We start from the raw sequence: 11,280 nt of genomic DNA on the forward strand, positions 1-11,280 counted from the left end.
TCCCTCACTGTACATACAGCTAGCGGGCTATACGCTACATTGGCAGGATAGAATGGCTGACTCCGGTAAGACAAGGGGTGGCGGTCTGTGTATATTTGTAAACAACAGCTGGTGCACAAAATCAAATTCTAAGGAAGTCTCAAGGTTTTGCTCGCCTGAGGTAGAGTACTTTATGATAAGCTGTATACCACACTATTTACCAAGAGAGTTTTCATCTATATTTTTCATAGCTGTCTATTTACCACCACAAACCAATGCTGGCATTAAGATTGCACTCAATGAGCTGTATAAGGCCATAACTAAACAGGAAAACGCACATCCAGAGGCAGTGCTCCTAGTGGCCGGGGACATTAATGCAGGGAAACTTAAATCCGTTCTACCTCATTTCTACCAGCATGTTAAATGTGCAACCAAAGGAAAAAAAACTCTAGACCACCTTTACTCCACAGACAGAGACGCATACAAAGCTCTCACTCGCCCTCCATTTGGCAAATCTGACCATAACTCTATCCTCCTGATTCCTGCTTATAAACAAAAACTAAAGCAGGAAGCACCAGTGACTCAGTTGATATAAATGTGGTCAGATGACGCAGATGCTAAGCTACAGGACTGTTTTGCTAGCCCAGACTGGAACATGTTCCGGGAATCTTCAGATAGCATTGAGGAGTACACCACATCAGTCACTGGCTTCATCAATAAGTGCATTGATGACGTTGTCCCCACAGTGACCGTATGTACATACCCCAACCAGAAGCCATCGATTACAAGCAACATCCGCACTGAGCTAAAGGGTAGAGCTGCCGCTTTCAAGGAGCGGGACTCTAACCTGGACGCTTATAAGAAATCCCGCTATGCCCTCCGACGAACCATCAAACAGGCAAAGAGTCAGTACAGGACTAAGATTGAATCGTACTACACCAGCTCTGATGCTCGTCGGATGTGGCAGGGCTTGAAAACGATTACAGACTACAAAGGGAAGCACAGCCGCGAGCTGCCAAGTGACACAAACCTACCAGACGAGCTAAACCACTTCTATGCTTGCTTTGAGGCAAGCAACACTAAAGCATGCATGAGAGCACCAGCTGTTCCGGATGACTATGTGATCACGCTCTCCGTAGCCGATGTGAGTAAGACTTTTAAGCAGGTCAACATTCACAAGGCCACAGGGCCAGACGGATTACCAGGACGTGTACTCCGAGCATGTGCTGACCAACTGGCAAGTGTCTTCACCGACATTTTCAACATGTCCCTGACTGAGTCTGTAATACCAACATGTTTCAAGCAGACCACCATAGTCCCCATGCCCAAGGACACTAAGATAACCTACGTAAATGACTACCGACCCGTAGCACTGACGTCTATAGCCATGAAGTGCTTTGAAAGGCTGGTCAAGGCTCACATCAACACCATTATCCCAGAAACCCTAGACCCACTCCAATTTGCATACCGCCCCAACAGATCGACAGATGATGCAATCTCTATTGCACCACACTGCCCTTTCCCACCTGGACAAGAGGAACACCTAAGTGAGAATGTTATTCATTGACTACAGCTCAGTGTTCAACACCATAGTGCCCTCAAACCTCATCACTAAGCTAAGGATCCTGGGACTAAACACCTCCCTCTGCAACTGGATCCTGGACTTCCTGACGGGCCACCCCCAGGTGGTAAGGGTAGGTAACAACACATCTGCCACGCTGATCCTCAACATGTTCACCCATGACTGCATGGCCAGGCACGACTCCAACACCATCGTTAAGTTTGCCGACGACACAACAGTGGTAGGCCTGTTCACCGACAACGATGAGACAGCCTATAGGAAGGAGGTCAGAGACCTGGCCGTGTGGTGCCAGGATAACAACCTCTCCCTCAACATGACCAAAACAAAGGAGATGATTGTGGACTACAGGAAAAAAAAGAGGATTGAGCACGCCCCCATTCTCATCGACAGGGCTGTAGTGGAACAGGTTGAGAGCTTCAAGTTCCTTGGTGTCTACATCAACAACGAACTATCATGGTCCAAACACACCAAGACAGTCGTGAAGAGATCATGACAAAGCCTATTCCCCCTCAGGAGACTGAAAAGAATGGGCATGGGTCCTCAGATCCTCAAAAAGTTATACAGCTGCACCATCGAGAGCATCCTGACTGGTACATCACTGGGGCCAAGCTTCCTGCCATCCAGGACCTCTATACCAGGCAGTGTCAGAGGAAGGCCCTCAAAATTGTCAAAGACTCCAGCCACCCTAGTCATAGACTGTTCTCTCTGCTACAGCATGGCAAGCGGTACCGGAGCGCCAAGTCTAGGTCCAAAAGGCTTCTCAACAGCTTCTACCCCCAAGCCATAAGACTCCTGAACAGCTAATCATGGCTACCCGGACTATTTGCACACCCACCCCATCTTTTTACGCTGCTGCTACTATGTTAATTATTTATGCATAGTCACTTTAACTCCACCCACATGTACATATTACCTCAACTACCTCAACTAGCCGTTGCCCCCGCACATTGACACTTCACCGGTACCCCCCTGTATATAGCCTCCCTACTGTTATTTTATTTTACTTCTGTTCTTTTTTTCTCAATACTTTTTTGTTGTTGTTGTTTTATTTTACTTTTTTATTAAGAAATAAATGCATTGTTGGTTAAGGGCTGTAAGTAAGCATTTCACGGTAATGTCTACACCTGTTGTATTCGGCGCATGTGGCAAATACAATTTTATTTTATTTGACATTTGGTTACGATAACCTCTCTATTTATGCATGGGAATACTTGGGAACAGATTTCCTGAATTACAGTCTATTTGAGCTGATTTCCTGGTGAATTTACAGTATTTTATGTCCAACAATGAAAACATGTTACATTTTTTATTGGGGGGCCAAATAAAATCACCTGCAGGCCGAATTTGGCCCACGGGCCACCTATTGGGGAACCTTGTTGTAGTGCTAGCACACACTGTTATTCCTCAAAAGCCAGTTTCCCATCTGTCAGCTAAGCAGCCATTGGTAATCAGCTATGTGGTATGGTTGGGCGGGATGATTTCAATCTCTATAGCGTCTGTGCCCATAGAAATCGAATTACTATACTAGAATTAACTATAATTGAATGGGAATGTCCGTTCTGTGGCCTGATCCTTTCCATCTGAGGGCTCTGTGATTATTTAATTAGATTAGCGGGGACAGACACACCCAGACTGTGACTGTGACTAGGAGGACATTGAGATCTTTAATTGAAGAAGTGGACATTGAGATCTTATTGAGGAAGAGTTTATATGAGAGGCTGAACAGACTGGTGTCTCACTGACATTCACACCTGTTGAAGGGACAAGGATCTGTTTGCCTCTGAAAGAGGGCCCTGTTTAGGACAGTTGTTAAAAGTTTGGTTTGACAGGAAAAAAGGTGTAGACCTACAGAGTCTGTCGGCAAGGCAAATTGGGAGTATAAAAATAACATTATGTTGGGGATTCATTCGAAAATGTAAAATGTATCGTTTGGTTGACAGGAAAAATGTTTTTATAGAGTCAGACAGTTTGTTTGCAAGGCAAATGGAGTATAAAAATGACATTATGTTGGTGATTCACTTTAACATAATTAAATTAACATATCAAATGAATCATATGAAAATCAAAGACATGGGATGGTTGCCCAGTCAAAAAGTAAAGTGATCTGATAATTTGCATGTTGTCTAGCTGGATGATTGATCTGCAATCAGATATGCATAGTTTTTTTTTTTTGCATTTTCACTTCCTCATTGTCCAGGTTGTATTTTCTGCTTTAAGTATAATGCCAGTCCTCACTGCATTTAAAACTGTCAATCACTTCAGCTCATAGCCCTGGGTAGAGTTCCCTCCTCTCTCTTCATTGGACAAATGCAAGACTTACCTCAAGCAATATAGGATTAGTGTGATTCACAGGCAGTGCCTGTGTAGACATTAATCCCCTTCTACACCTGCATGAGTTTGATTCTCAATGCATTGTGGTGTCTATGTTGATACTGCTTTGAAAATACTGCAGAAAGAAGGTATGATCGTATGCATACACCAGGTACACAAGTGCCTGTAAGCCAAACATCTTTCGCGTAAACATTAGGTATGCATGGAACAAAATGTGCCAACCTTTCCCTATTCGCTGCTCCTTGTCATGAGGAATTGCATGGGTAACCCTTGCTTTACACAACAGAACACATGGATAATTGATGTTCCATGCAGAATTAGAAGGCTTTGTATCTCTGCCCTGTGTTTCCACTATGTAAGCCTTCTTTCTTTATACACTTGTGCAGTCTTTTGTAAAGCTGTCAACTCTATCACTCTGCACAGCTTAAATCATTCATTTTGGCCACAAGTTGTGGCAAAATACTTTCATCGTGAAGTGGCAACAATGAGAATATAGAGGCTTGGCATGTGTCGGCAATGTCAATGGTTCAAAGAAGCTTATTTTTAGTGTTTGTATTCTGATTTGTGGTATCAAAATGCGGTGCACTATGCAGCGAGGTGCCAAACCTCTCCAACTTCGGGCATTCAATAATGAAGAATCCCGTACAAGTAGTAGGTCTATGCAAGGGTTGAATAGTGGTTTTATTGCCGTCGGTGCTTTCAATCTGCACAGGTTAAGTAAGCTATGTGGATGTGATGATTGTACAAGAAAACAGCCATATTTAATCCAACCGATTTAGATTTGACCCTCACACAACCGTGTAATGACAATGCGTAATCTCCTGAGTTAGGCTAAATCAGGCGAGCCACAACAACACCCAAGATTGTCTGAAAGACTTAGATTGATCCCAAAGGCTGTGACCTACAGCCATGTGTCTCCTACGAATTTAAATTAAATTGAATACCCATGCGCCGCTGCTGAGTCATATCACAAAGGGAAGCCCAGCCGCGAGCTGCCGAGTGACACAAGCCTACAAGATGATTTAAATTACTTCTATGCGTGCTTCAAGGCAAACAACACTGAAGCATGCATGAGAGCACCAGCTGTTCCGGACTACTGTGTGATCACGCTCGCTGTAGCCGATGTGAGAAAGACCTGTAAACAGGTCAACATTCACAAGGCCGCAGAGCCAGACGGATTACCAGGACGTGTATTCCGAGCATGTGCTGACCACCTGGCAAGTGTCTTCAATGACATTTTCAACCTGTCCCTGGCTGAGTCTGTAATACCTACGTTTCAAGCAGACCACCATAGTCCCTGTGCCCAAGAACACCAAGGTAACCTGCCTAAATGACTACCGACCCATATCACTCACGTCTGTAGCCATGAAGTGCTTTGAAAGGCTGGTCATGGCTCACATCAACACCATCATCCCAGAAACCCTAGACCCACTATAATTTGCATACCACCCCAACAGATCCACAGATGACGCAATCTCTATTGGAAAACCTACGTAAGAATGCTGTTCATTGACTACAGCTCAGAGTTCAACACCATAGTGCCCTCAAAGCTCATCACTATGCTAAGGACCCTGGGACTAAACACCTCCCACTGCAACTGGATCCTGGACATCCTGACGGGCCGCCCCCATGTGGTTAGGGTAGGCAACAACACATCTGTCATGCTGATCCTCAACACGGGGGCCCCTCAGGGGTGCGTGCTCAGTCCCCTCCTGTCCTCCCTGTTCACCCATGACTGCGTGGCCAAGCACAACTCCAATACCATCATTAAGTTTGTCGACGACACAACGGTCGTAGGCCTGATCACCGACAACGATGTGACAGCCTTTAGGGAGGAGGTCAGAGACCTGGCAGGGTGGTGCCAGGACAACAACCTCTCCCTCAACATGATCAAGACAAAGGAGCTGATCATGGACAACAAGAAAAGAAGGGCTGAGCATGCCCCCATTCTCATTGATGGGGCTGTAGTGGAGCAGGTTGAGAGCTTCAAGTTCCTTGGTATCCACATCACCAACAAACTATCATGGTCCAAACACACCAAGACAGTCGTGAAGAGGGCATGACAACACCTATTCCTCCTCAGGAGACTGAAAAGATTTGGCATGGGTCCTCAGATCCTCAAAAAGTTATACAGCTGCACCATCGAAAGCATCCTGACTGGTTACATCACCGCCTGGTATGGCAACTGCTCGGCCTCCGACCACAAGGCACTACAGAGGGTAGTGCATATGACCCAGTACATCACTGGGGCCAAGCTCCCCCCCCGCCCAACACTTTTTTACGCTGCTGCTACTCGCTGTTTATTATCTATTATCTATGCATAGTCACTTTACCCCTACCTACATGTACAGTTGAAGTCGGAAGTTTACATACACCTTAGCCAAATACATTTAAACTCAGTTTTTCATAATTCCTGACATTTCATCCTAGTAAAAATTCCCTGTTTTAGGTCAGTTAGGATCACCACTTTATTTTAAGAATGTAAAATGTCAGAATAATAGTAGAGACAATGATTTCTTTCAGCTTTTATTTCTTTCATCACATTCCCAGTGGGTCAGAAGTTTACATACACTCAATTAGTATTTGGTAGCATTGCCTTTAAATTGTTTAACTTGGGTCAAATGTTTCGGATAACCTTCCACAAGCTTTCCACAATAAGTTGGGTGAATTTTGGCCCATTCCTCCAGACAGAGCTGGTGTAACTGAGTCAGGTATGTAGGCCTCCTTGCTCAAACACACGTTTTCAGTTCTGCCCACACATTTTCTATAGGATTGAGGTCAGGGCTTTGTGATGGCCACTCCAATACCTTGACTTTGTTGTCCTTATGCCATTTTGCCACAACTTTGGAAGTATGCTTGGGGTCATTGTCCATTTGAAAGACCCATTTGCGACCAAGCTTTAACTTCCTGACTGATGTCTTGAGATGTTGCTTCAATATATCCACATAATTTTCCTTCCTCATGATGCCATCTATTTTGTGAAGTGCACCAGTCCCTCCACAGCATGATGCTGCCACCCCCGTGCTTCACGGTTGGGATGGTGTTCTTTGGCTTGCGTGCGTCCCCCTTTTTCCTCCAAACATAACGATGGTCATTATGGCCAAACATTTATATTTTTGTTTCATCAGACCAGAGGACATTTCTTCAAAAAGTACGATCTTTGTCCCCATGTGCAGTTGCAAACCATAGTCTGTCTTTTTTTATGGCGGTTTTGGAGCAGTGGCTTCTTCCTTGCTGAGCGGCCTTTCAGGTTATGTCGATATAGGACTAGCTTTACTGTGGATATAGATACTTTTGTACCTGTTTCCTCCAGCATCTTCACAAGGTCCTTTGCTGTTGTTCTGGGATTGATTTGCACTTTTTGCACCAAAGTACGTTCATAGGAGACAGAACATGTCTCTTTCCTGAGCGGTATGACGGCTGCGTGGTCCCATGGTGTTTATACTTGCGTACTATTGTTTGTACAGATGAACATGGTACCTTTAGGCATTTGGAAATTGCTCCCAAGGATGAACCAGACTTGTGGAGGTGTACAATTTTTTTTCTGAGGTCTTGGCTGATTTCTTTTGATTTTCCCATGATGTCAAGCAAAGAAGCACTGAGTTTAAAGGAATGCTTTGATATACATCCACAGGTACACCTCCAATTGACTCAAATTATGTCAAGTAGCCTATCAGAAGCTTCTAAAGCCATGAAATCATTTTCTAGAATTGTCCAAGCTGTTTAAAGGCACAGTCAACTTAGTTAATGTAAACTTCTGACCCACTGGAATTGTGATACAGTGAATTATAAGTGAAATAATCTGCCTGTAAACAATTGTTTGAAAAATTTGCACAAAGTAGATGTCCTAACCGAGTTGCCAAAACTATAGTTTGTTAACAAGAAATTTGTGGAGTGGTTGAAAAATAAGTTTTAATGACTCCAACCTAAGTGTATGTAAACCTCCGACTTCAACTGTATTACCTCATTTACCTTGACTAACCTGTACCCCCACACATTGACTCGGTACCAGTACCCCCTGTATATAGCCTCGTTATTGTTATTTTATTGTTGCTCTTTTATTCTGTACTTTAGTTTATTTCGTATATATTTTTCTTAACTCTTAATTTTCATAACATTTTCATAAAACTGAATTGTTGGTTAAGGGCTTGTAAGTAAGCATTTCACTGTTGTATTCGGCGCATGTGACAAATACAATTTGATTTGATTTCATATTTGCAATATTTCGTGTCTCAGCATTACCTGCGCGTAATTACGTTTATGCATTGCCCTATTATCCGGTATGATGGAAATTTTTATGTTTGTGATTTTCTATAAAACAATTTCTGTGTTCATGCAAGTGACTGATTGAACGAATCCTCACTATCAGTATCTGCAATTTGGCAGTACGCCCAGAACCTTGTTTAGAGAATGGGATATCTCAGTTTCAAGATCTCAGATTAGAGAGAATAATAATCTGAAGGTATTATCTGTTGTTATTAGCCTATACATTCAAATGAAGATCCGAATGTTGTTGTAGAATATAACAAAACTTTGATTTAAGTGACAACAAGTTATCTCTGTCATTAGGCTATTTTAAGAATCCTGGAATGGGTATTCTTGAATACAAGTCAAGTGAATGAATCAACAAAATAATGTATATAACAATATTTAGCAATATCCCCTTTAATCATAATAGTTAGTAGAGCTCCAGTGCCAAAATAACCTGCATTTGAAGTTATATTATTCACTAGATATTGTTCGCACACACATACTGCACACACACACTTTTACATTCATCATTTGCTGCTGCTACTCTGTTCCTTATTTTACTCATATTATTATCCATCCTGATGCCTAGTTAGTTACTTTACCCTGCCCTCATGTACATATGTACCTTAAATACATCGTACCTCTGTAAACTGATGCATGTGATTTGATTTTAAAATTATAATAATAATAATAACACATCAAAGTCCCAAGCAGTGAGAGCCTAAAACCCAAGCTCAGCTGAGACAACAAACCCAACTTTTACAACATAGCAGTTAACAACAATCATTTTAAAAGCATCTCGCATGCACCTGACATACCTGGGGAAGAATTCGCAGCCACATCTTTCTGTGCGTTTATTTGCTGATATCTCCAAACTGCACTCCTGCCCCCCCGCAGCTACCGGGTTACCACGAGATGCCTCCGGTACCGGAGTACGGATGCTTAATCCTCACAAGAGAGGATATCACACCACTTTCGGAATGAATCTTGCACACATGAAACACCAACAGTCAGTTACTTATCGTTATGCATTTTCTCAACTCTGAAGTCCCAATAAAGTGTTTGCGTAAAATGTTCATTTATTTCTTAACGCAGCCTCTAAATTACCGGTCATTATCTTATCGAGATATCTTTGGTTTGATCGATGTCAGTACATTTCAGAGGAAATTCAAACGTCTCTTCGGAAATATTTGTTGTATCATGTAGATCCGTAGTAGTTTATTTCCGTCTGTATTACACCGATATATATATTCCGGTGAATGGACTTTCCAGGTTACTGCGTTTTGCGTGGTTTTAATAATAGCCTACATGTAAATAACTCTTGTTCTCCATGTAAATAAAACGAACATCACAGGTTCCGTCCGCGGTATCCAGTAATTAATTCAGTGGGCCTATTGAAATTCGGTCAGAGATTGCGGTCGGGTTTCCAACTTCAAAGCGTTGACAGCCTTTGCATGTCCTTTCTAAATATCTCTTCATAACAGTCCTCTCATGTATTGTTTTTCCGATGTGCGACTGGTCAGGTGCTCCAATATTTATTTTCTCAATGCTAAGGTATCCAAAATACCATTTAACTTATAATAGCTAGGCAACATACACCACAGTCCTGTCCCCGAGGAAAAAGATAGCATGAATTAAAAGCTGCTCACTGCGCTCCTAAAAGTGAAAAGGGAAGTGGCTCAGCTTCAGAAATCGCAATATGATGTGTTTGACAAAACTACACGGGTATCCTCTTAACCTCTTAACTCAGTGCCGGTCCACAGTCTTTCTAGCTCTTGGGGTGTTTCAGCTCCGATTCCACTTCACTGCAGTCGGACCGACTGCTTTCAGAATTTGAAATATTTTGTTTGCGGTCCTGCTCTCTCAGGCTCCATAGGCAAATAGTACAAACTCCAGCATGCGATCGCATTGACTATCCTACGTCACTGCACACTTAACGGCTCTAATCTCTTCACTTTTGTTTTTCCTCCTGAGAGAAAATTAACTTGCATTCCACTTTCACTTCATCAAAACAACATGTTAGACATGGTCCTCGATGTATGTCCAAGGGTACACACCAACTACAGGGAGCAGGAAAATGTATATCTGTGAAGCTGTGATATGGTTAAATGAAAGCAATAATTTGCCAAATAGGCCCACTGAAGCCCCCTTGAAAGCTGTAGACCCATGTCATTTACTGTATAGGAACATGAAGATAAATAATTATCACCTCATTTAGGCTGTCCACTCAAATAATCTCCTTACCCCTTCCTCCCTCTCTCCATTGTACTCCCTTATTTCCTTATGGAAAAAACACATGACAAAACCATGTTTTGCACATGCATGAGTTTCACATATGGATTTTCACGTGATCACAACCTTTCACACATGGATTAACATTTTCCCATGATGCCCTGCAAACAAAAAGTCGTTGGGATGTCCACAGAATGTCACGAAATAGCTGCAGTGTTTTTATACAGTAATTATTATTCAGCATTTCCTCACCTGGGATTTGAACAACTTCTTGGTTAAGGGCATTCCGATCTTCCAGCTATGCCACCATGTCTGTGTCAATAACAGATTTCTCCTGTATTCCCACACGTTGGACTTCATAGTAAATCTCAGCTTTGTATAATACACTCAAGAAAAACTGTTTATATTTATCATAGTGATTCAGGAGTACATTAAAACAGAATAATATGCCCCACCAACATTAGACAACTATACAGAAAACTCTCAAATTACTGAGATAAGTAAATTAAATAAACAATGAGAGAATAGTCAGATTAACTGATAACTAAAATAGTGCATAGATGTATTATAGGTAATGAATGTGTAGGGGACTTCTGAGAATGCTACAGACTTTGTGGTGCAGCAGAAAGATCACCATAACCCAAATCCAAGGCAGGGTCATATTGAAAAGTCAGTACTAAGTGATCATGTCAAATGTAATCATATTGTCATTGGTTAAAGATTTGTACACCTTTTTTTATTACACATTCTAGTTCAACAGCGTACCACTTACCTTAAAACCCCCATACCATTTAATTACTTCCCTTACTAAAAAAACGTGAATTTTGCAGTTTCACATTATGAAGCTGAAATTGAGCTGAAATCTTCACATGTGAAAACAAAACAGACATGTGAGGTCAGTTGTT

The 11,280-nt window shown here is 42.2% G+C and overlaps 1 protein-coding gene across 1 annotated transcript in view; it reads right to left on the reverse strand.

Moving 5' to 3' along the window:
- LOC121551688 (corticotropin-releasing factor receptor 1) overlaps positions 1–10,002 on the reverse strand; it is a 163,378-nt gene extending 153,376 nt beyond the window's left edge. Inside the window, exon 1 of the mRNA XM_041864405.1 lies at positions 8,962–10,002. Coding sequence (XP_041720339.1) covers positions 8,962–8,985 — 24 coding nt within the window. The 5' untranslated portion in view covers positions 8,986–10,002. The remainder of the gene's footprint in view (positions 1–8,961) is intronic.
- Between the last annotated feature and the right edge of the window lie 1,278 nt (positions 10,003–11,280).

Source organism: Coregonus clupeaformis, chromosome 35 (assembly GCF_020615455.1).
Source record: "Coregonus clupeaformis isolate EN_2021a chromosome 35, ASM2061545v1, whole genome shotgun sequence".
Classification (NCBI taxonomy): Eukaryota; Metazoa; Chordata; class Actinopteri; order Salmoniformes; family Salmonidae; genus Coregonus; species Coregonus clupeaformis.